The sequence below is a fragment of the Thamnophis elegans genome, chromosome 16 (genome assembly GCF_009769535.1).
Source record: "Thamnophis elegans isolate rThaEle1 chromosome 16, rThaEle1.pri, whole genome shotgun sequence".
Taxonomy (NCBI): domain Eukaryota; kingdom Metazoa; phylum Chordata; class Lepidosauria; order Squamata; family Colubridae; genus Thamnophis; species Thamnophis elegans.
Genome location: NC_045556.1, coordinates 24,540,869 through 24,565,664, shown reverse-complemented (window position 1 = coordinate 24,565,664; position 24,796 = coordinate 24,540,869). Strand labels below are relative to the sequence as shown.

The 24,796-nt window shown below is 48.5% G+C and overlaps 1 protein-coding gene across 1 annotated transcript in view; it reads left to right on the top strand.

Annotated features, from left to right (window-relative positions):
• The window catches only part of ANPEP (alanyl aminopeptidase, membrane), a 40,464-nt gene that overhangs the window by 5,660 nt on the left and 10,008 nt on the right, over positions 1–24,796 (top strand). The window contains exons 2-8 of the mRNA XM_032233273.1: positions 19,709–20,718; positions 21,198–21,340; positions 22,271–22,407; positions 22,514–22,640; positions 22,971–23,125; positions 23,292–23,405; positions 24,361–24,504. Coding sequence (XP_032089164.1) covers positions 19,931–20,718; positions 21,198–21,340; positions 22,271–22,407; positions 22,514–22,640; positions 22,971–23,125; positions 23,292–23,405; positions 24,361–24,504 — 1,608 coding nt within the window. The 5' untranslated portion in view covers positions 19,709–19,930. The remainder of the gene's footprint in view (positions 1–19,708; positions 20,719–21,197; positions 21,341–22,270; positions 22,408–22,513; positions 22,641–22,970; positions 23,126–23,291; positions 23,406–24,360; positions 24,505–24,796) is intronic.

Genomic DNA, 24,796 nt, shown 5'->3' with positions numbered 1-24,796 from the left:
ACCTTACCCATGGGCCTCCACAGAAGGTACAGAAGTTCAGTACACTTGTACATATCACTGAAACGGCAATTTTACAGCATTCTTAGAATAATTTCCCAAACCAGCCTTTGGATTCTTGCCAAGTCCAGTTATAATTCTTCACTAATCTCTGTCCACAGTTCACAGTGGCTATTTCAGTTCCGCCAGCGTCATAGGGCAATAGTAAGAATCTTTTCTGAAACTTGATGGTTGAACAAGAAAATACACACAGAATAAGTACAGACACAGAATTAGTTGGAGCAGCAAATCCATATATTACTGGCATCTCCAAGTAAAACCTTCCACAGGGGTGCGCATGTAAGGTTGCAGCCCCAGCACTGTCTCCTGCAGTACACTCTGAGGTAGCTGTTCTGTGTCACAGGAAATCATGAAACTGCTGCATTGCACATTGCTGACATCAAAGTTCCTTACTAGTGCAGGGCAATTGCACAAACCCATTTCTTACCCAAGAGGGCATTTCCTTCAGCTGGGCACAGGAACCATGCAAGCATGCCTAACAGAACAATCCTGTATCTATTGGAAACAGACTGAGGCACGGAAATATTTATGGACTCTGACAAAGTGCACTATCCATCATTCTGTGCATGCTCAAAACATTTTGGGGTTTTTTTTGGCGGAAATCCCTGCAGATTTCAAATGATTGTGATTGCAAAGTATGAATGCAAATGTTTCCCTGCTGGATAGAAGATAGCAGTGTCACTTCCGTTCCAGAGAGGTTGAAGAAGGAGAAGGAAAAGAAACATGCGTGCGATGCCATTAGAAAATGGGAATTATCTACAAATGTTAATTCGTATTTGCCCTCCTGAGGAAAGTGAAGCTCCAGATACTTGTTTATATTTATCACCCTTGGATAACTACATTCATCCCAGGATTAAAAGAGAAGAAGGCAGCTCCATGTCATCGCTCTCTTCCCTCTGGCAGAAGGTTGTCTGGCAGCTTCTGGCTCTTGGTTCCAAAGGGCTTTGATTCTTCTGCATAGGAGACCCTCTTCCAGACCACTCTTGGGGCCTTAGAAAAGGGACTCTTCCGCACAGATTCCTCCAACAAGGGAGGAATAGGACTCCCTTGCTTCTTCTCTGCTTCCTCTTCCTGGCCATTTTTCTGTCTTCTCCACTCCAACACAGGCCTCAAGAAAAGCACAGATGTATTGGTGACCGCTGTCTGGCTGCTCGTAAGTACTCCCATCTGTGTAAGGGCTCCTAGACCTGCCATCTGACTGGCCATCATCCCTTAGTTGGCTTTCACCGCCTCCTGCTGCCCAAGGGGGTCATTTCATTGTTTCTCCACCAGAAGGATGTAGGAGTCTTCAACCTTGGCAACTGTGAGACCTGTTGACATCAATTCCCAGAATTCCCCAGCCAGGCAGCATGGTTGATCTCTGAATTCTGGGAATTCAGTCCACACATCTTAAAGTTGCCAAGTTGGACACCTGTGATGTACACGATGCAGCTTTCTTTAAACTCTCAGAGCAGAGAGATAGAGAGGTTGCTCACTCCCATGCATGGGTTTGCAGGGCTGGACTTCTGTTTCTGAAGGGTGTGTGCAGCCTTCCCACAGACAGGCCCTACACAACCTGTTTCTCTCACCGTTGCTCTTTTCTAAGAAAGCCCATCCCAGCCCACCATTCCCTTTTCCTTCCAAGGATTCTTTTCACCCTGACTTTGCAGAACCAAGGCTCCCTTCCTAAAACCTAGTGGTTTTCTCAAATTTTTACCAAACTGGAGCAATAACAGGAAAAGGACATCAGATGCAATCCTTCTGAAACATTTTCATTTTGAAATGATTTTAAATGGAAGGAATATTATTGGGATGGGAAAATAGGAGAAGAAAAGGAAATATCCATATTTTTGTAAACTTTACTTAAGTTGGTAGTATATAAATACTGTAAATTCATACACATACAGTATGCATACGTACGTAACCCTTTTGTAGATATTAAGTAACTGGAGTCTCAGTATATTTCAATCATTCACTCTCTTCTTTCTTGGTTCATGGTTTATAAAATGGGGCTGTTGATCTGAGCTTCAAAACTCTGTTGGCTGATCATATGGAACTTTAATCAGCCACTTCTGCAGCCTCCTTTTTCTGATTTCAGATTAACAGAGTTGGAAGGGACCTTGTAGGTCATCTAGCCCAAGCAGCTTTCATGATCATATTTCTCAGAGTTTCCCAAGCTTCTTGAGTTGTTTTCCTCTTTAGAATTTTCATCTAAGGAATCTTTCCCAAGTTCTCTCTCAGTTTGTTAAAATTTAAAATCTTTTAAAATCTAGGACTCTGCTAACATTATGTTCTATTGCTTGTATTTGTGTTATGTTGAATTCTAGTAAGACATGATCACTCTCACCCAAGGTTCCTTTGGTTTCAACTCCCTCTATCACATCTTCTCTGTTTGTAAGAATTAAGTCCAGTATGGCTGTCCCTCTAGTTCTCTCCTCTACCTTTTGGACAACAAAGTTGTCGGCTAGGTTAGCCAGGAACCTGTTCAATTTCTCACGGTGCAGAATTATTCTTCCAATTGATGCCAGGGTAATTGAAGTCACCCATTACTATTGTAGTGTGTTTCCTACATATATTTGTTAGTTGATTGGCAAAAAGTACATCTTTTTTTCTGCTTGGTTGGCTGGCCTGTAGTATACACCTATGGCCATGTTATTCTTTTCTTTTTCTTTTTTATTGATCCATATGCATTCTAGGAGGTTTTCGTCTTTGGTTTCGTGCATTTAGCAATGTAGTGGTCCTTTACATACAGTGCTACTCCACATCCTCTTTTATGGCATCTGGTTTTTTTGAATATTTTGTATCCTTCTATCAATATGTTCCAGTCATGGGTTTCATCCCACCAGATTTCTGTAATTCCAACTATATCATATCTACCTTCATGTATTAATAGTTCAATTTCACCCTGTTTGTTCCCCAAACTTTGTGCATTTGTATATAGACCTTTGAGGCCTTTGGATATGTCTCCTATTTGGTATTTCAGTTTGTCTTCCTTCCCATCCCTCCTTACCTCATTATTTGACTTGTTTTCTAGGGTTTTTTGCTTGGAAGTAGTTCCTGGAGATTGGTCTTCCTCCCCCCTCTATTTTAGTTTAAAGCCCTCCTGATAAGTTGAGCCAATCTTTTCTGAAAACATTCTTCCCAGTCTTTGTGAGGTGCAGCCCATCCCTTGGCAGAAGCCCCTCTTGGAGGCAGTACAGACCATGGTCCAGGAATCCAAAGTTTTTTGGGTGACACCAACCCTTTAGCCACTTCTAGAATCCTTTGTTCTCTTACTGGATGTTGGCATATTGTTAGCAGTACAGTACAGCACAACCTCCCTTTACTACTTAAACATCTTGGAGGTTTCAGCTTACAAGTTGCTTATCAAAAAGCTTTTGGTTGCTTTTCTTCAAAAAAAATATGAACTGAAGTGAAAGCAAAACATTCATTAGAAGTCATGTTCATCAGTGGAATTTGCTAAAATGAAATTTGGCTAGAGAAGAAGATCTTGTGTTTGAAAAAGATTTTATTTTTAGAGTGGATTAATGAAAGCGTGATTGAGCACAAGGAACCTCAGCAGCAGCAATTCCTTGAGTTATTCCTTCGTCACACTTTGTGAGATAAGATCATAAGCAGGAGCAATTAATTAATAGCTCTTTATGGTTTAGATTTCATCTGTCAATGGTTATTAGATGCTCTTAAAGGACCTGCCTTTAATTACATCTTACCTATGAAAGAATTACTGCCTTGGACTATGGCAGGCCTCTTCCCCTCAACAACCCTCTGGACACGCATTGAGAACTCCCCAGGGTGTGTATTTATATGTGTGATCTAGAAGGAGTTGCAAACAGTTCTGTGGGTTTGGGACCAGCTGGAGCCTTCCAGTTCAGATTAGAGAAAATCTTGGCTCTCTTGCTTAAACTCTTCTGTTTCAATAGTCTCTTGCAGAAGAAAAGCAACCTGCGGTACATAAGAGCTGCTCTCAATTAAAAATAATCCCAGTAACAATACTATTATACTATTATTACTACTACTATTATGACTGAGACTAAGAATGAAGAACTGGGCATGCTAGCAGGCAATGAAGGATCCCAGTTGCCTCAAAGGTTTCGGATTGTCTAGAAGAAGTAATTGCAGGGCTGCGAAATGCTCCCCCTCCCGGGCTCTTTGGGGGCTGCTGCATGACCACTCCCACGTCTCTCTGGGCTGCTAAAGGCTTCCTGGCCAGTCCTGGGTCTTCCTGCGCTGAAATTGCTGACTTAAGTGGCGGCTGATGCAGGCCAAGCCAGCAGTTAGCAGTGGGGAACAAATTCTCCTGGGGGGGCACTTTGCCTTGTGCTGCTTCCACCCCAATGAAATGAGGCAACCTGAAAATAAGTTGCTAGTGATCGGGTGGATTGAGATGTCCTGGTGGATCGTGTGATGTTTGGGAAGTCCATTTTTATTTATTTTATATAATTATATTTTATAATACCATTTATTTATTGGACTCCATTAATTGGCCACTTTTTCTGGGTTCAACTGTTCTTGACTGGCATGAGCACTTATCAAAATTTCAGGATTTTATAGACCCACAGGACAAAGGTACCTCTGAGCTGACCTAGTACAGACCAGCTGCTATCCCATTTAGGGGAGAAGGGATGGAAAGGGATTTTAGGGCAGGGCTTCTCCAAAATGCTGCCCGGTGTAGCTGCCCCACATGGATTTGGGGCTTGGACTCCTCCTAAGGATGCCGAGGAAGGATGCTTCTGATCTTGGCTCCTGGGGTGCCCTGTGCCTGCAGTGAAGCAGTGAGTGGGGGGTGGAGATGGGGGTCCTTGAATTGCAGCACATGGGAAGTCATGGATTTCTTCTATGTGACACTGACTGGGCTTCCCAGAAACCATAGAGTGGCTCACACTGTCTCACAGAAGCCTGTTAGTGCTGGAATGCCCCCCCCCCCACACCCCGGTAGCTTCTGGAGGAAGGCCACCTTGTGTTGATGCTCCGTGAGGGGCTCATGGAGAAATCCCTGCTGGCAGTGTGCGCTGGGTTGTTTTCAGGCAGAAGCACAGCTATAGGGCAGTGATGGCAAAACCTTTCCTTACGGCGTGGCAAAATTGCATGTGCACATGCTATTGCCATGCCCACTCAATTCTCCCCCCCCCACTGTGCATGTGCACATGCAACCCTGCACATGCACGCTCAAACCCTCCCCCCTGCATACATGCACAACCTCTCCCTAGCTCCCTGGAGGCTCTCTGGAAGCTAGAAACAGATCATTTCTGAACTTCCGATTGGGCCGTTGGGGCCGTTTTTCACCCTCTCCAGGCTTCAGGAAAGCCTCTGGAGGGTGGAAAGGGCAAAAAACAGCCTCAGCGGCCCAACCGGAAATTTGTTCCTGCTCCCCTGGCCTTCTGGAAGGGCAATAAATCAGCTGGCTGGTGTGCATATGCACACCAGAGCTGACGGCTGGCGTGCCACCAAATATAGCTCCGGGTGCCACCTGTGGCACGCCTGCCATTGGTTCGCCATCAGGGCTATAGAGCATACCTACCTGGTGCTGTCTGTCCATCTACCCTTTGGAATGTCTTCTAACCCAACCCCCTGTTCAAGCAATTGAAGACTCTTCAGGAATCAGGAATCTCAGGAATGAGCCGAGGTGGCGCAGTGGTTAGGGTGCAGTACTGCAGGCCACTTCAGCTGACTGTTATCTGTAGTTCAGCGGTTCAAATCTCACCGGCTCAAGGTTGGCTCAGCCTTCCATCCTTCCGAGGTGGGTGAAATGAGGACCCAGACTGTGGGGGCAATATGCTGACTCTGTAAACCGCTTAGAGAGGGCTGAAAGCCCTATGAAGCGGTATATAAGTCTAACTGCTATTGCTATTGCTATCCCTGAAAGGGGCTAATATTACTTCTGGTTCTTAGTTCCTGGGCTGAGCGAAATCTCTATTTGTCGGTTGAGAAGAAACAGGCTTGAGAGTCCCCCTTAAATCCTTCCACCAGAGAGTCTTGACCAAGTGCTTCCGGGTCTCATCCCATGAGCTCAGCCCCCTCCCCAGAACCCGCCTGCCTGATTCTCCTGGGGTCTCTGCTTAGTCAGGTGGAAGCAGGTATTCTGGTCCTCCCAGTCAGTGCTTGTTTGGAGGCGATCTTTTCCCTTCCACAGATAAGCATCCGTTCACCTGCAGACTTCTGGCCTCACTTCCTCTTTTGGAATTCCCCAGGCGGCTCCCATTTGCTCCGCCTGCGCTCAGAGTTCTGCGCTCAGAGTTCTCCTTAGAGAGGAGAGCTGGAAATGGCAGAAAATGAGATTCTTCACCTAGGAAAAGGAAATCGTGTGCCCAAAAGGACCCCCATGTGGCAATGGATAGACCTTACTTAATGACAGTGACTTATTTAGTGACTGTCTGAAGTTACAACAGAGCCCCCTCCAATTTTCTTATGATTGGGTCACATGACTGCATTTCGGGCACCTGGCTTACTTTTATGGCAGGTTGCACCATTACATCACATGACGTAATGACTTTTTTCCCCAGTTTCCAGACTTTTACACTGATGTCTCACAAAACAACACCCATAAGAATGACTTGCTTTATAGCCACAACATTCACTTTATGACTTCCATATTCACTTAATGACCACTGCAAAATCAGGTTGGTGATGTGCGTGCATTTGGATGTATGGTTTATGATGGAAATTCTGTGCTCCATCCATGACAGTTGCAAGTGGAGCGCTGTATGTACTTACAAAAAAGTTCTTCGCGTAGGAACTGACTACAGACGGAATCCGGGGTCCTGTCATGTGGCTGCAAAAACAGGCAAATGCAATCTTAGTTTGTTTTCAATAGATTTCTTGGGTTCTTCTCCTGCCAGGCTGCATGTCAGGTGCCTGTTTACAAGAGAAGAGGAAGAAGAGACGGTGAGCAATCCACCCTCGGCCGTAATGCTGAAGCCTTTGGGAAACACCAATTTCTTACTGGCTGCGTTGGGCTTCCCGTGAAGTGGCAAGATTGCAGAGAGAGTTTGGCTTTTGCTGCTTTTTGGAATGATGTTGCTCTGCTCTATCCAGTTCACTGGACGATACTGGAGACTGTGGTGAGAGGTGGGGGCTGTAGCAAGGACCAAAGCTCTCAGGGCCCTAAAAATAGAGAGATACTGGCTGGCACAAACCCTGGGCAGGCCAATTGTACCATGATGACTCCGGGCTGGGCTGACCTGCCCTCTCTCGTACACCTTCCCCTCTCACTGCATCTGTCAGGTGCCCCTGGAAGCTCCTCCCTGCCCCCCAGGTTTCCCCCATGGCCACCTGGGTTGATCCCAGCCTCTCCCCCACCTCACTTCAGATAGGGATTAACAGAGTAGGAAGGGACCTTGTAGGTGATCTAGACCAACCAACCCCAAAGCATGGTTTATCACCCATGATGATAAACCTATGGCATGTGTGCCACAGGTGGCATGCAGAGCCCTCTCTGTGGGCATGTTAGCCATCATCCCAGCTCAGCTCCACCACACATGCACATGCACCTCTTGCCAGCCAGCTGATTTCCGGGTCTCTGCCGTGCATGGGGGGGCATGTAGGAGGTGTGTGTGCATCAGGGGTGGGTTTCAACCGGTTTGCGGCGGTCCCTGCGAACTGGTTGGTCGGCGAACCCGGAAGTAAGTAACTTCCAGGAACGGCGAAGGGCGCGCCCGCCCGCCCACGGTCCTTACCCGGTTTTGACGAGTTCTGCGCTTCCACGCATTCGTAGGACACATACAGCGCCTGCGCGATCCTCCAGGAGCAGCTGGAGCGTCGCGCAGATGCTAGTATGCATGCGTGCAGCGCGCACGTGCACGAGGATGCCGCCGGCCCCGTTCCAACCGAACCGGTTGGAACGGGGCGAGAAACCCACCCCTGGTGTGCATGCAAGGGAGAAGTGGGTTGCTACCGGTTCAGGCGAACCAGTTGTGGATATTGGGATTGGGTCGCCAATCTGGTAGAGATGAAAGGCTGGCCAGGGCCTCAAACTGGTCCTCCGGTCCCCACTGCCATCGCCAGCTTGTTTTTTTATTACTTTTTCATGTTCTGCACATGTGCAGAACAATTTGCAGGCAACTGTGCCAGGTGAAGGGAGCGCATGCACACAAAGCGCAGACACAGTGAACTGGCAGCAATGCCAGCAGCAACCCATCCCTGGTGGGGGACGCATACATGTGCAGGGGTGGGAGGGTCTCACATGCCTGCGTGGGGCAGGGGTAGTGTGTGGGGCGGGGGTTGTGCGCATTGCATTATGGGTTTCGGCATGCAAGGACAAAAAGGTTAGCCATCAGTGCCCTACACCATTTCTGAGGGATGGCAGTCCAGTCTCTTCTTGAAAGCTTCCAGTGATGAAGCTCCCACAACTTCTGAAGGCAACTTCTGTTCCATGGGTTGATTGCTTTCACTGTCAGAACATTCCTCCTTATTGCCAGATTGAATCTCTCCTTGTTCAGTTTCCATCCATTGTTCCTTCTCTGGCCTTCAGGTGCTTTGGAAGATAGCTTGACTCCCTCCTCTCTGGGGCAGCCCCCCAAACATCAAGGTTGCTGTATCAAATTCAACCAGGAGAAACCCATGGCGGCCATGCGAGGAGGCCCTTCCGTCTTTTCTCTTTGCCATTTACTCCTGAAAGCTTCATGGATGATTTTGAAAAAGATCAAGTGTCGTTTCTTGATATTACAGAATAGAACTATTACAAAAATGTGGCCTCTGAAGTGTGGCGAGGGCTCAGACTATTCAGCCCCCTGACCTCAGAGGGAAGGACGGAAGCAGAGCAGGGAGCGGAGTCTTCTCACCACCTGAGAGGTTCAAAGAGGCTCAGGGAAGATGCTGAAGGAAGAGGGGAGGGGCGGGGGAGCCCAGCCAAGGAGGCCAAGGGCAGCCCTTTCCCACTCCTTGTGAAGCAGCAGCCTCTCTTTCCATAAGACTCAGGATGCTGAAGAAACAGAACAGAAGAACAGAGTTGGAAGGGACTTTGGAGGTCTTCTAGTCCAGCCCCTTGCACAAGCAGGAGACTTTATACCAGGGATGGCTAACCTTTTTCTTGTCACGTGCCAAAAGAGTGCAACAGCAGACATGTACCTGTACCCACAACGCAATAGACGTGTGACACCCCCCTGCACCCATCCCCCCCAGTGCATAGGCAAGTGATCCCCCCCCGCTTCCCCCACTCCCTGCGCATGTGCACATGACCCCCACGCCCCATTTTGGGCCTAGCAAGCTTCCCTCCTGGCACTAAAAATGGGCTGCAGCGAGGGGGGTTGCATTTGCGCTGCACCGCCCTGTGTTCCTCCCCGCACATATGCACCCGACCACCCACCTACATATGCATGCGCCCTGTGCATGTGCAGCAGAGACACGAAAATCAGCTGGCTGGCGGGAATTGTGATGGAGCTGAGCTGGGGCGATGGTTGGCGGGCCCGCAGAGAGGGCTCTCTGTACCACCTATGGTACGCATGCCATAAGTTCACCATCATGGCTCTGTGCTATCCTGGACGATCCGCTGTTCAGCCTTGAAAACCTCCAGTGTTGGAGCAGCTACAACTTCTGGAGGGAAGCTTTTCCCTGGTGAATTGTTCTTGTTGCCAAGAAATGCCTTCTTGGTTCTAGCTTGCTCCTATCTTTGATTAGATTCCACCCATTGCTTCTTGTCCTGCCTTCCAGTGCCTCCTCAGTCCAGGCTTTGGACGGGTTCTTTACCCTTCCTCCATAGCAGGAGTTCTGTGGGTAGAATTCTATGCTGCCCCCATCATACAAGTGGCTCTAGGCAGCATAGAGCAGTGATGAAAAACGTTTTTGTAAACGTGTGCCAAAATTGTATGTGCGCATGCGATAGCGCATGCCCACGTGACCCACACTGCAATGCACCCTGCCCACCTGCGCATGCATACATGAACCCCTGCATGGGGGGGGGAAGAGGAAGCCCCAGGATTCCCGAAACCTCCAGAGCCTGGGGAGGGTGAAAAACGGGCCCAGTGGGCCAACCGGAAGTTTGGAAATGATCAGTTTCTGGCTTCCGGGGCACCAGGGGAGACTGTTTTCACCCAACGGGCCAACCGGAAGGCGCTGGAGCTGACAGCTCGCGTGCCACATGTTTGCCATCATGGACATAGAGCATATTAGAACAATAGAAGCAAGGGCAAAAAAATGGAATAGGACAAGCCAACATAACCAAGAGAGGCAAACCTTCAGACAAATGGGTCTGAGCCAGAAAGAGCATAAACGGGGATTAGCAGCCGAAAGCTTCCTAGCAGACGGTGTAGCTTACAGAGCAGTCCTGTTATCCAGGTAAACCCACCCAGAACTGCTTGTGCTGCCATACTCTGGAGCCTCTGGAGCTTCTGAATGGTCTTCGAAACTCATCCCTGTAGGGTGTATTGCAATAGGCCAACCATGAATAGCCATGAGGAGTTCCTCCCAATCCAGGGAAGGGTGTCCTTAGTGCACAGTCTGGCCACAGATGCCATCTGCTCTTCAATCTGGACTTTGGGATGAGCCCCAAATTGCACGTCTGTTCCATCTGGGGAGTACATTCCATCAAGAAGAGATGGTGAAAGATCCCCAGAAATGGAGGGCCTGTGAATGCACAGCAAGTGTCAAGTGTTGTTCAGCCTGAGCTTGTGCTGTCCCATCCAGAGATCACAGCCTCCAGGCCCCAAGACACAGGCTCAAGAGCAGGTATGCAATAGGGCATCCTCTGCATGTTGATGATACCTGATCCCATGCCAGTGAATAACCTCACCCAGCAACCTCGTGCAGATGTTGTAGAGAATAACTTTGCTCTCGTTTTCCAAATTTCTGCCTGTGTAAACATGTTGGTTAACTTGAATCAACCTGTTGTTTGTGGTGAGCTCAGCATCTTGTATCAACTTAGCTGAATGAAAATAGGCCAAACAAGTTGTTACGCTACTGAGGCCAAAGAAAGCTTTCATGCATTTGCCACAGCTTCTTCGGGGAACCAGAACTCCTAAGCTACTATCACTGCCACCAAGTCAGTACCTAAACCGGCTCTTAGGCAGCTGCACTTTGCATCTCTGCCTGACCAAAGAGGACAGCAGATGCAGACCTAGTCTTCTAGAAGAAGGTCACAACTGGGCCAAAGAGAGGACCAGGAGGTTTAGGGCAAAGAACAACTTTGTTAAGATGTGTCATGCCAGCAATTTTGGAAACTGCTGTCATGATTCTATCCTCTCCTTTTCAGGGAACGTATTCAGAAGATGATGTAACGTCCACAATTGAGTTCTTATCATAAAGGGAGATAGAACATAGAATAACAAGGAGGGAAGGGACGTAGAAGCACTTCTGGTCCAGCCCTTTGCTTGAGCAGGAGATCTTATGTGGTTCTGGATAAATGGCTGTCCAGTGTCTTCTTGAAAACCTCTCGTGATAGAGTACCCACAGTGTCTGAAATCAAGCCATTCCACTGATTAATTTTTTTTCGCTGACAGGAAATTTTCTCTTTAGTTCTCTCTTTGATTGTACTTGTATGTTTCAAACCAAGAAAGAAAAGAAGTTCAGCTACCATTACTCAGCTTCCAGATCTCCTAATCTTCCATCTGTTGCTTCTTGTCCTGCCTTCAGGTGCCTTAGAGAATCGGTGTCTCTTCCTTAGAGGAGATAAACCTAGTTCCCTCCACTGTTTGTGTGTTTTAGCCCCCAGACCCTTGATGATCTTTTTGGCCCTTATCTGCACTTTTTCCAGGGTCTCAACATCTTTTTTGTATTGTGGTGACCAGCTCTGGAGGCCGTGTTCCAAATGGGGCCTCTCCAGTGCAGTCTAAAGCAGTATTGCAGAGTTTCTCTCTCATTTAATGTCTCAGTAGTTAAAGTCCCCCATTACTGCTGTAGTATGCTTCCTGCACACTTTAGCTCAGTGATGGCTAACCTTTTTGTCGTTGTGTGCCGTAATTGTGCACTTGACAGTGCACATGCACATGTGCCCACATCCTTCCCCCTGCACATGTGTGTGCGCCCCCATGCCCCGTTTTGGGCCTAGCAGGCCTCCCTGCAGCCTCCTGGAACCAAAAGCGGGGTGGGGGCACATCCCCCACACTCCCCCTGCCCCCACACATGCACACATGTCTCCCATATGTGCCCTGCTCCCTGCGCATGTGCAGCAGGGACCCAAAAATCAGCCTGCAGAGTGGGTCCATGTTCCACCTGTGGCACGTGTGCCATACTTTTGCCATCACAGCCTTAGCTAAATGATAAGCAAAAATATTATCTCTTTGCTTGATTGAGTTGCTTGTGGTACAGGCCGATGTCTATGCTATTTCCTTTACCTTTGATTTTAACCCAAATGCAGTCAAGAAGGCTTTCGTCCTTGGTTTGTTTGGGGTTGTGTGTGTGTGGTTTTTTTTTTGGTAATTTCTGTAGAGGTGTAGTTATTTCTTACATATAACAGATTAACAGAGTTGGAAGGGACCTGGTAGGTCATCTAGTCCAACCCACCATCCAAGCAGGAGACCCTGAACCAGTCTCTTCTTGAAAGCCTCCAGTGATGAAGCTCCCGCAACTTCCGAACGCAACTTCTGTTCCATTGGTTGATTGCTCTCACTGTCAAAAAATTCCTCCTTACTTCCAGGTTGAATCTCTCCTTGTTCAGTTTCCATCCATTAGTCTGGCCATAGAGTGCCTTGGGAAATAGCTTGACCCCTTCTCTCTGTGGGAGCCCCTCAAATATTGGAAAACTGCTATCATGTCTCCCTGGGTCTTTCTCTTTGCTAGAGTAGCCATGCCCAGTTCCTGTAATCTTATTCATATGTTTTAGCCTCCAGTCCCTTAATCATCCCGGTTGCTCTTCTCTGCACTCTTTCTAGAGTCTCAACATCTTTTTTATAGTGTGGTGACCAAAACTGGAGGCCGAATTCTAGGTGTGGTCTTATTAAGGCTTTATAGAGTGGTATTGGTACCTCCCTTAATCTTGATTGTATATCTCTGTTAATGCAATTTAGAATTGCATTGGTTTATGCAATTCCATTTCCTCTTTTTTTATTATTTTTATTACATAAACCACACATACATACATAAAAAAAGAACAACCACACACACACAGAGAGACAAAAAAAACCCATAATCACATACAGCATGTCATTTGGTTACAGGTGTTTTAACATTTATCATTCTTATACATTTATTATTTCATTTAATAGGTTATAATATACTGTTTGGGTTGCTTTATTTACCATCCCTTCCTCCTGTTGTAACACCACCTTATTTCCCCTTTCTTTTCTCCCTCCCTCCCTTCTCTACTTTCTTCCTTCCTCCTCTCCTTTCCCTTCCTTCTTCCTGTACCTTTCTCCTACTCCCACTCTTCCTCTTCCCCTTCCTACCCTCTCCCCTCCTCCCCTCCGTCCTCCTCTCCCCACCTCCCTCTTTTCACCCTCTCTCCCTTCTCTACTTTCTTCCCCCCTCCTCTCCCTCCCCTTCCCTCCTCCCCCACTCCATTTCCTCTTTTGTTAGGTCTGCTTCTTCTGAACAATTTAAATGTCTCTAGCTGTACTTTCCAGTCATGGGTTTCATCCCATCAAGTTTTGGGAATTGCCTTTTTGTTCCTCATACTTCAAGTGTTAGTATTTAGGCCTCTGAGTTCTTTTTGAATGGCCCCACATTTGCTTCCTGCTTCTTCTGTTTTGTATCTGAGGTCCCATTCTTTCTTACACTTGGTTCGTTGTCTTGGGTTTATGTTTGGGATTACATTCTAAAATGGGTCTTCCCACTCCACCGATTTCAATTTAAAGCCCTTTGGATAAGCCAAGTCAGTCGTTGTCTAAGAACGTTCTTCCTGGTTCTTATGCAACACCGCTCATCCCTTGCTAGGAAGCTTCCCTCACATGTGTCACACAGATCGTGCAGAGATTGAGAGTAGCTGAACTGACCCTGCTGGGAACACTCAACCTCCCACCACTGGTTCAGAAATTACCTCTGTCATGTTGTGCAGACACACACACCCCCGCAACAAAGGGCTTGGGTGTAAATCCTGACTTGATATTTAAAATGTACCATATATGATTGGCTTCAGCCAAGATTGTGTGTTGAAATGGAAATGCTTTTTACTTCAGTTGCAGCCCTGTCGGTGATTTGACAAGAATGACACAACAGAGGGAGGGAAACCACAGTCTGTGATCCCAGTTCAGGTTGACCGGAATTCATAGAAGTGACTGCAATTTTTTTTTAATTTTCACAACCTTCTGCAAAATTCAAGAACACAGAGCTATAGAGAGCTTGTAGGAGGAGAGCCATGTTTGTCTCTGAGTGTGGGAACTGCTTCTCTGACTAGCAGAATAGACTAAAGGGCATCCCTCTGTGGAGCTCCTTTCAGCCCCCTGGAGCAGTTGGCAACCAATCCCGATTGGGGGGATCCTGGCTTGGAGGCAATATTAGGAGGGCCTTAGTTGTGGAGTCCTGGGTGCTCTCAGGACTTGCAGAGGTTTCCTTCCCCAACAGGGTGGGAGGGAGGGTGGGCTTTGCTCCCTCTGAGTCCTGGCGATCAAAGGCACGAGCCTCCTTGGGGATGCCTCCCCCTTTTCAAAGAGCATTCCCAGCCACCCCGACTGCTTTTCCTGCTCACATTCCAAAGCACCATTAGGACTTGCTGCTCCCAAGCACTTGGGAGAGACCTTTGCGTGCTCCATGATCTGCTATTTTTGTTTATTCCTTTGGCACAGAGCATGTTGCAGTTTCACTTTTGCTTCCTTTATATTAGGATTTTGTGGCTGTTTTAATGTACTGCTTTTAATCCCCTTACTGGGTTTGTAAGCCATCATGAATTTTCACAGATCAGATCCTAGTAAATCCTAGTAAATGCACACAAAGAAAGACACTTTAGTGTAGGGGTTGAGGCATTAGGCTAGAAACCTGGAGATGGTGAGTTCGAGTCCTTCCTTGGGCATGAAGCAGCTGGGTGATGTTGGGCCAGGAAGGACGGCCAGGACAAACCCCCTCTGAAAATCTTGCCTTGCCGTCACCAGGAGTCAAGACTGATTCAAAGCCCTCCAAACCAAGACAACACCCTGCAACATATGGCACATACATGCTGCCTTTGAAGTAGCATTTTCATCCTTATTCTGACACCATCCCAGAATAACCAAAGGAATTGAAGTTCCATGCGCTTCACCATCCAAAGTGCTGGAGGTCATGGAAAGGTACAGTGGTGCTTTGTGATTTTTCAGGTAAATGAAGAGGTGACCCTCCCCTCCAGGCAGTCCCATTGGCCACTTCACTGCTGATGCTTCCCCAAAACTGGGAGAGCACATAAAATGTAACACCGAGGCTTGGAATCATGGAATCATAGGGTTGAAAAGGATCTTGGATGTCTTCCATCCAGAACTGGACACACATTCCAAATGTGGCCTCACTAGTGCAGAGTACAGTACAGAAAGTGATAGCACAGACTGGTACTATTACTTTCCGTGATCTTGATGCTATCCCTCTGTTAATGCAGCCTAGGACTGTGTTGGCTTTTTTGGCAGCTGCAGCACACTGCTATCTCATGTTTAACTGGTTTCTATTAAGTCTCCAAGGTCCCTCTCATAGTTACTGATGTTGATGTAGTACCATCTATTCTATATCTGCACATTGGGTTTTTCTTGCCTAAGTTTAAAGCTTGACTTTCTCACCACTGAGCTGGATCTTGTTGGATATGCCCAATGCCCAAGTCTGTCAAAATCCTTCTAAATCTTGAGCCTATGTTAGCAATTCCCCCCAGCTTGGTGTCATCCGCAAATGTGATGAGTTCTCCTTCTACCCTTTTATCTAAATTGTTTATAAAGATGCTGAAGAGTACTGGGCCCAAGACAGAACCTTGAGGTACCCCACTGCATGCTTCCCTCCATGTAGGTGTAGTTCTATGAAGGACTATATGAGGAGTGCAGTTGGTCAGGCAATTGCAAATCCATCTGGTGATGGGACTGTTTATCCCACACACAATCCCAAGAAGAAGGCTCTCGTCTATTTTGTCAAATGCCTTACCGAAGTCAAAGTAAACTATGTCCGTAGCATTTCCCTGATCTACTAAATTAGTCACTATATCAAAGAAGGCAAGGTATGTTTGCCCTCTGTTTTTAATAAACCCATGCTGATGTCTGATAATTACCTTGTTGATGTCTAGGTGTTCACAAACCCACTTTTTGATTATCTTTTCCAGGATTTGCACAGGTATTGATGTCAAGCTGATTGGTTTATTGTTTCTTGAAACAGTTTAAGTTTGAAACAATATAGTAGAATGCAATAGTGAAATAACAATAAAATGATGCACAAGTGAAAATACAACAAAACGATGTAATAAGATGTATTCAGATGGTTGTGTTCAAATGGGAATAAATCTTTAAAGGCAAAGATGTTTTAGTTAGCTGGGATTTCTGAAAAGATGTGTTACAGAGAATGCAGTCCAGTGGGGAAGAAAACCAGGAGGCATCTAAATAAGTCAATGCAGTTAAACAGACAGCTTACAAAGGAACTGAGATTCCAGAATGTACAAGTGAAACTGGAAAATTAGAATATCGTGCAAAAGTTCATTTATTTCAGTAATGCAACTTAAAAGGTGAAACTAATATATGAGATAAGACTCATTACATGTAAAGGAAGATAGTTCAAGCCATGATTTGTCATAATTGTGATGATTATGGTGTACAGCTCACGAAAACTCCAAATCCACCATCTCAGAAAATTAGAATATTACATTCAATCAATAAAACAAGCATTGTACATAGAACAATATTGGACCTCTGAAAAGTATATAAGCATGTACTCAGTACTTGGTTTGGGTCCCTTTTGCAGAAATTACTGCCTTAATGCGGCGTGGCATGGAAGCTATCAGCCTGTGGCACTGCTGAGGTGTTATGGAAGACCAGGATGCTTCAATAGCAGCCTTCAGCTCTTCTTCATTATTCATTCTCATGTCTCTCATCTTTCTTTTGGCAATGCCCCAAAATTTGACCACCATACCATCACTCAGGCTGGGGGGACAAAATTTAAACCCCTCAGAAAGGGCCCGCAACTTGGGAGTCCTCCTGGATTCACAGCTAACTTTTGACCACCATCTCTCAGCTGTGACCAGGGGGGCATTTGCCCAGGTTCGCCTGGTGCGCCAGTTGCGGCCCTACCTGAATCGGGAGGCCCTCACAACAGTTACTCGAGCCCTTGTGATCTCTAGGCTGGAATACTGTAATGTGCTCTACATGGGGCTGCCCTTGAAGAGCATCCGAAGACTTCAGCTAGTCCAGAATGCGGCCGCGCGAGTGATCGTGGGCGCACCACGGTTCGCCCACATAACACCGATCCTCCGTGAGCTGCACTGGCTACCTGTTGGTCCCCGGGTGCACTTCAAGGTCTTACTCACCACCTATAAAGCGCTCCATGGTAGTGGATCTGGCTATTTGAGAGACCGCCTTCTGCCAATTACCTCCCTGCGTCCCATCCGATCGCATAGAGTTGGCCTCCTCCGTATTCCATCCGCCAGTCAGTGCCGACTGGCGACTACTCGGAGGAGAGCCTTCTCTGTTGCGGCTCCGACACTATGGAACAATCTCCCCGTGGAGATTCGTACCCTCACCACCGTCCAGGCCTTCCGTACAGCCCTCAAGAACTGGCTAACCCGTCAGGCCTGGGGATAATCTTATTTCGCCCCTCCCGAATGCTGAGTGAATGTTGAGTTTTATTGTCTAATTTACTTTGTGCACATTTCTTTTTTTGTATTGTCCTACACTCCCCTTCCTTTTTTGATTGTAAGCCGCCCTGAGTCCCCTCAGGGAAAAGGGCGGCCTATAAATAAACTACATAAAAAAAAAAAAAAAGATTCTCTATGGGGTTCAGGTCAGGCGAGTTTGCTGGCCAATCAAGCACAGTAATTCCACAGTCATTGAACCAGGTTTTGGTGCTTTTGGCAGTGTGGGCAGCTGGAAAATGAAATCAGCATCCCCATAAAGCTCGTCTGCAGAAGGTGCATGAAGCATGAAGTGCTCCAAAATCTCCTGGTAGACAGCTCCGTTGACCCTGGTCTTAATGAAGCACAGTGGTCCAAAGTCCTGTTGCTCAGTGGTCCAAAGTCCTCTTTTCTGATGAGAGCAACTTTTGCATCTCATTTGGAAACCAAAGACCCAGAGTATGGAGGAAGAATGGAGATGCCAATCAAGCACAGTAATCCCACGTTCATTGAACCAGGTTTTAGTGCTTTTGGAAAAAGGACCAGGGTGATGTAGAGGCCATCAAGGGTCTTGCTTGATTGTTATCACTGGGAAGAGGGGTTCTTGGTTTTCTGTGTGGGCTTTTATGTTGATAAGCCAGCTGGAATCGTTGTGAGTTGAGCAGCCCTATAAATGTTCTAAAGAAATGGATGATGACCAAATAGGGAGAGTTGCTAGAGGGACGAGAGTCCTACACCAGTTCCTGCTGTTGTGCTATGATGGGCAGGTATTTTCCTGCAGCTCAACCTGATTTTCTGACTACATTCTGCATCCTTTGGCAGCGTCTGTAGCCAGAGACAATTCTGGCTGCATAATCAGTTGGCAACGAGGGTGGAGGGCACCTCAGCTCACCCCAGGGAAGGTAAAGGCAGCTGCTGGATGCCATTTGGCTGATGGAAAACAATGGAATAAGCCAGCTAGCAGAAGATTTCCTTCCTGAAGTCCAGACCCAGAGACTGTCTGGCCTGGACTGAACCGAATCATATTCTCCAGCTTCCAACCCATACCGGATTTGGCACTTGTACACACTCTGTGTATGAGCAGGTGGAAAATCTCACCTTTAAAGGTTGGAACAGAAAATGCTAATTGTTTCTAAGTTTCCAGCTGAGATGTTCGCCTAGGACAATATTTCTTAAATGTTCTGCTTGGGAGAACCATGTCTCACTTTTAAAAATTATGGAAGACCCCAAAAGAGCTTTTGTTTGTAGGGGTTATATTTATTGATATTTGCAATATTTTTAAAAATTATGTATTCATAGAATGAGCCATGGTGGCGCAGTGGTTAGAATGCAATACTGCAGGCTGACTGCCCTTTGCCAGGAGTTCGATCCTGATGGGGCTCAAGGTTGACTCAGCCTTCCATCCTTCCGACGTTAGTAAAATGAAGACCCAGATTGCAGGGGGCAAGAGGCTGACTCTGTAAGCTGCTTAGAGAGGGCTGCGAAGCACTGTAAAATGGTATATAAGTCTGCTAGTGTTAAGTGCTGTATTTATTTATTGAATCATGTAAACCAGGGGTTCACAACTTGCAGTCTGTGGTCCACAATGTCATCCCAGGGGGTCCACAAAGGCTTGAAGAAATGTAATGATTTAAAACTTAAGTCTTAGGGGCCCATGACCATGATCCATGGCCGCAAAAGATATTTAAAGGGTGTCCGTGGTGAAGGAAAGGTTGAGAACCATTGATTTATTAACATTAATACAATATTTTAAGAAAAGGCCCTATACTTTTTAAACAAATGAAAATAATAATGAGAAAGGGGACAAAAAGGTCTTGGAGGACCTCCAGGGGCTGGCGAGGAAAATTCCAGATCTGCCTTCTACACCTAGTAGTGGGTGCACCAGCTGGGCTTGGATCTCCAGTCCACCCTGTACTCGCAGGGCCAGCAGTTCCTCCTGAATCCCCAGCCTGCCCCTCGGGGGACTTGGCCAAAAGCAACTGCAGGTGGGAGGCAGCCGGCCATGTTTCCCTGAGAGTCCTTTGAAACTGGGGTTGATTATCTTCACAGGAACCAAATCGAGGTGCATCCAGTTCTCCATTAACTCTCTCCCAAGATAAGAGAAGATGGCCCCAGAGCAGAAGTGACCTTTGCCCACCATTCTCGGCTTAATCATTGACATGTTTCATCAATCACACTAATAATTCCCCAGAGGCCATACGTATATAAAGGACCAACAGCATCTAAGCAGATCCCTTTGTGTGCGAGTTCCTCTTTGGCCTCTCCTCAGCCATGGCCAAAGGATTCTTCATCAGCAAGTCTTTGGGGATCGTAGGCATTGTCCTTGGCCTGGGGGCTGTGGCCACCATCATTGCCCTCTCGGTTGTCTACACCCAGGAGAAGCAGCGGGCAGACAATGCGCTCGGCAACCAGGGCCCAAGCACCACCCTCACGGCTGGCGCTACTGTAACCAGCACTCTCCAAGCTACCATGACCAGCACCACCAGAGGTACAACGGCCAGCACCCCTAGAGGTACCACGACCAGCACCATCCAAGCTACCATGACCAGCACCACCAGAGGTACAACGGCCAGCACCCCTAGAGGTACCACGACCAGCACCATCCAAGCTACCACGGCTGGCGCCAACAGCACTATCCCAACCAAGCCTTTGGAGCCTTGGGACCACATGCGGTTGCCCAAAACTTTGATGCCCACGTTTTACACTGTCTCTCTGCAGCCTTTTCTGACAGAGCTCAGACCAAACTTCTACATTTTCAAAGGCAAGAGCACAGTGGAGTTCCAGTGCAAGCAGCCTACGGACCTCATACTCATCCACAGCAAAAAGCTGAATTACACTCTGCAGGAGACATTCCTTGCATCCCTGAGAGGAGTTAATGTTGCCGCACCTCCCATTGAAAGAACTTGGCTAGTGGAGAAGACAGAGTACCTGGTGGTGAAACTCAAGGAGAAGCTCCTGCAGAATGAGACCTATCAGCTGCATGCTGAGTTCACTGGGGAACTGGCAGATGATCTGGCTGGCTTCTACCGCAGCGTATATACAGAAGATGGAGTAGACAAGTAGGTGGAAAGGACAGAGGTGGGGGGGGGGAATCATGGGGACAGGAAGAGGACCCACAGAGATCTCTTCCATTAGTGGGTTTTGTAACATGGCAGCCATGGCAATTTTCGGGCCTTGGGCTGGGAGCGGGATTGGAGGCCCAGCTGCACCTTCCTAGGAAGAAGCTGATGCCCTGGGAGCAGCAGACCCACCGCGAACTGAGTCCCTCCCCCGCTTGTGTGTCAGGAAATGTTACCTCTGAGAAATAGTAATGAGCCAAAGGGAGAACCTGTGGGTGGAGCAGAAGCAGCAAATCCTCCTAGATGCCACCATGCCTGTCCCACACCTGGACTGGGAAGTCTGCTCCGCAAACGGACCTTATCCTGGGGTTGTATCTGCGACCCCTTGAGAGTCCCAGATGGAGCAGGAAGAGCAGGCCCGGTTGATAGAAAGGGTCCTGGGCATCCTGACTGATCATCTGGTATCTGTCTTTCTCCAGGCTGGTGGCTACAACCCAGATGCAGGCTGCTGATGCCCGCAAGGCTTTTCCTTGCTTTGATGAGCCAGCCATGAAGGCCATCTTCACCATCACGCTGCTTCACCCGCCTGCCTATACGGCCCTCTCCAACATGCCTGTTAACAGTAAGTGCCTGGCGTGGGGAGTGGGAGGGCAGAAGAAGGGCAGTGGGCAGTGAAGAGGACTTGCACTGCTCTCGCGCTTGGGCTCGTCTAAGAGGCTGGCAAGACTTCCCTCTGTGGAAACCGGAGGCTGAACCGGAGACAAGCGGGGGGGAGGGCAGGAATGGGGCTGGGGAGGTGGTGCCAGGTGACTGACTCAGCAGGACAAAGGTCCTTTAGGGGGCTGTCCGAGGGTGTGGAAAAATGATTTTGGGGCCACTAGAAATGGGGAGGGACTCCTTAAGGCCAGGCTTTAGCAGTAGCTGGGTGGCGGCAAAGGCTGCTGCTGCTGCCACGGAAGATGCTGGGGGGGGGACTCCTCGGGCTGAAATGAGTCTGGTGGGAGATGCATCCACCCACTTGTGTTCCCCAAGGCAAAAACAAGCGGGGGGAAAGGGAGGGGTCTGAGAGAAGGGAGGGGGCACCCATATTTGTGATGACTGTCACTTTAAATAGGCAATTTGCTCCCTGATGGCTGTGAGTCAGAAAGAGCAGAAGACACCCACAACCTTTCAAGGCTCCTTCGGCTCAAAGCTGCCCCCTCCCCTCCCCATGGGACACATTGTGCAACAATGGCAGCAATGCAATGTTTTGGCTGCATTTAGTGGCAGGGAAAATCCCCCTTCTGCCTCCAAAGGGGAGGATTCCTCTGCTTTTACTCAGGGCATGTAATCCCCCCCCCCCTGAGCTCCCCAGCCTGTCAGTTGGCTCTGTGAGGGAGTGAAAAGGGGTCGGGGGCCTTCTGCCCAAAAGGATGGCCAGGCCAAAGGGCCAAAAGGGAAGGGTGCCCTCCTTCGGGAACTTGTGCTTGGGGAGAGAGAACCCTCTCACCTGGGGAGGACGGTCAGGCAAGGGGGCCAAGCTCACCCCTTCCTTCTCGGCCTCTTCTTCCAGAGACAGAGAAAATAATGTCAGATGGAGAAATCTGGATGCGGACTGAATTTGAACCCACACTCAAGATGTCTACCTACTTGCTTGCTTTTATTGTCAGCGAGTTTGAGAATGTCTCTGCTGTGCCCAATAACATCCAGGTAGGCCTGCTCTCTCGGGGGACCCACTGCCCATCCCAGGGGCCTCCTCTGGGTTGCCCTGCCTGGGAGGGGGCCCTTGCCTGAGCGCTCTTGGCTCCTCTTTCAGCTCAAGATCTGGGGCCGTCCCAAGTCGATCCGGGAGGGCCAGGGGGACTACGCCCTCAATGCCACCTGGCCCATTCTCAGCTTCTTCGAACAGGAGTACCGCGTGCCTTATCCCCTGAAGAGATTAGGTAGGTAGGGCTGAGTCACAGATGGGAGCCTGGACTCTGGGCGGGGGGGGGGGTGGGGAGACCTGTGTAGCCTTCAGTCATGAGGGGTGTCCTGTGGGCCTGACCCTCCCCATCTGCTTCATCTCCCCCCAATTCTTGCACTCAGCATTCACAGGGAGCTTGGATCACTCTTGGCAGCTTAGCAGAGTGAGCTCCCCACTGCCCCTGCCAGAGCGGTAGATGCTTTGAGTGGGGGAAAAGATGCTTAGATCAGCGAGGGCGGCTCAAGGTTGGACAGGGAGTCCTGGGGGGGGGGTTGGTTCAGTTAACAGGAGGCACTGCTCTTCCCAGACCAAGTCGCCCTTCCGGATTTCAACGCTGGAGCCATGGAGAATTGGGGGCTTATCACATACCGTGAGAGTGCGCTACTCTTTGACCCCGAATTCTCTTCCATTGGCAACAAGGAGCGGATTGTGACAGTGATTGCTCATGAAGTTGCCCACCAGGTATGTTCTAGATTGCACTTCTGGAGCCCTGAATCCCTACCAACGTGGAGGGCATGCAAGAGATCCTCTGCGTAATCCACTCTGGCTAAACCCCTGGCACCCTCATGCTATCCCCTCACATACCTAGAAAAAGTGTTTACGGGACTAACCTCCTTCCTCCCAACAGTGGTTTGGAAACCTGGTAACCCTGGAATGGTGGAATGAGCTGTGGCTCAACGAGGGCTTTGCGTCCTACGTGGAATATTTGGGTGCAAATGAAGCTGAGCCCACATGGAATATTGTAAGTAGGGTGGGGTGCTGGATGGGGATGGGAAGGCAGCCCTGATTGGCCAAGGCTGGAGCAGTGCAGTACAATAGGAGAGCGGCTTTTCCCAAACTCACACTAACCACCAAGTTTCTCCTGGTCTCGACCAGCCCAAAGCTGCCAGTGGAGGGTGGGATACCCCCAGCCCCTGCAGAAGAGAGAGTTGGCCAGGGCGAGTTCCGGGTTGGCTAAGTGGGTAGCTGTGCTTGGAGTCCGGCTGCCCCAGTAGCTCTGGGAAGAGCCCAGCAGAATCTGGAGCCAAGAGCTGACCGCGTTCTGAATGAGGCAAATCAAGTGGCGCATCTGTGGGAGGCCGAATTGTCAGGAGGAAGGCTGAGCCGAGCAGCAGAAAAACAGCCAGTCCTGGAAAGGGAATCCAGATGTAGGAAGAATCCGGAGGCTGCAATGGTTGCCCAGTTCATCCACTGCCAAGATTCCTGGGCAGCCGTCCTTTCACAAAGCAGAGTTTACATGCAACGGGTAACATAATTCCTGAATCCACTCATTTAACCCGTTTCCTGGTTTAATAGAGTCCACTAAATCACAAACTAGCCAAATTCATGCACTGGTTAGCTCTTCTCTTCTCCCAGGGTAAGCAGGTTGTCTGAAGGCAGCACTAGGTCTTTAACTGACACGGCTGAGGGTGTTTTGTGCATCCAACCCAAGTCTCTGAAAGGCTGAGAAAACTCCTCTAGATGTGCCTTTCCTGGTTCTGGAGAGAAAGGACTTCTCCTGGGACAAAGATGATCCTGCTAGGAAGTCTTCACAGATTCCTGCTGGATCCGAGGTCCCTGTGGTAGATCTAGGAGAACTTCCACCTCCTGCCCTTCCAACTCTAGGCCCACGGGTGTCAATAAGGTTGCTGCCCACTGTGGCCTTGGGTGGAAGGAGGACTAGGGGCCAGATCTGAGTTTAAGGCTTTCTTTTTCAGAAAGACCTGATTGTACCAAACGATGTCTACCGTGTGATGGCCATCGATGCCCTGGCTTCCTCACACCCCCTCTCCAGCCCTGCAGATGAAATCAACACTCCAGCTCAGATCAGTGAAGTCTTTGACGCCATTTCCTACAGTAAGGTGAGGAGGGGGCTTGGTGAAACCTTGCCTGACTTTGAGAGCAGGAGGGATTTGTTATCGGCTTTGCTGGGCTGCCTTCACCCCAGAGGGGATTCTGGGCAAATGCATGCAAATGCCAGGAGCAGGAAAATCCATCCCACAGCAAGAAGAGTGAACTGTCTTCAACCTGCAGATGCGTCCCACCAGGTGGAGAAAAGCTAAAATGCAGGGCCAAGTAAAAGTGTGTGTGTGTGAGAGAGAGGGAGGGCAGGTTGGGAGGGGGACTGGCATTTAAAATCAAAATAAAGAAACT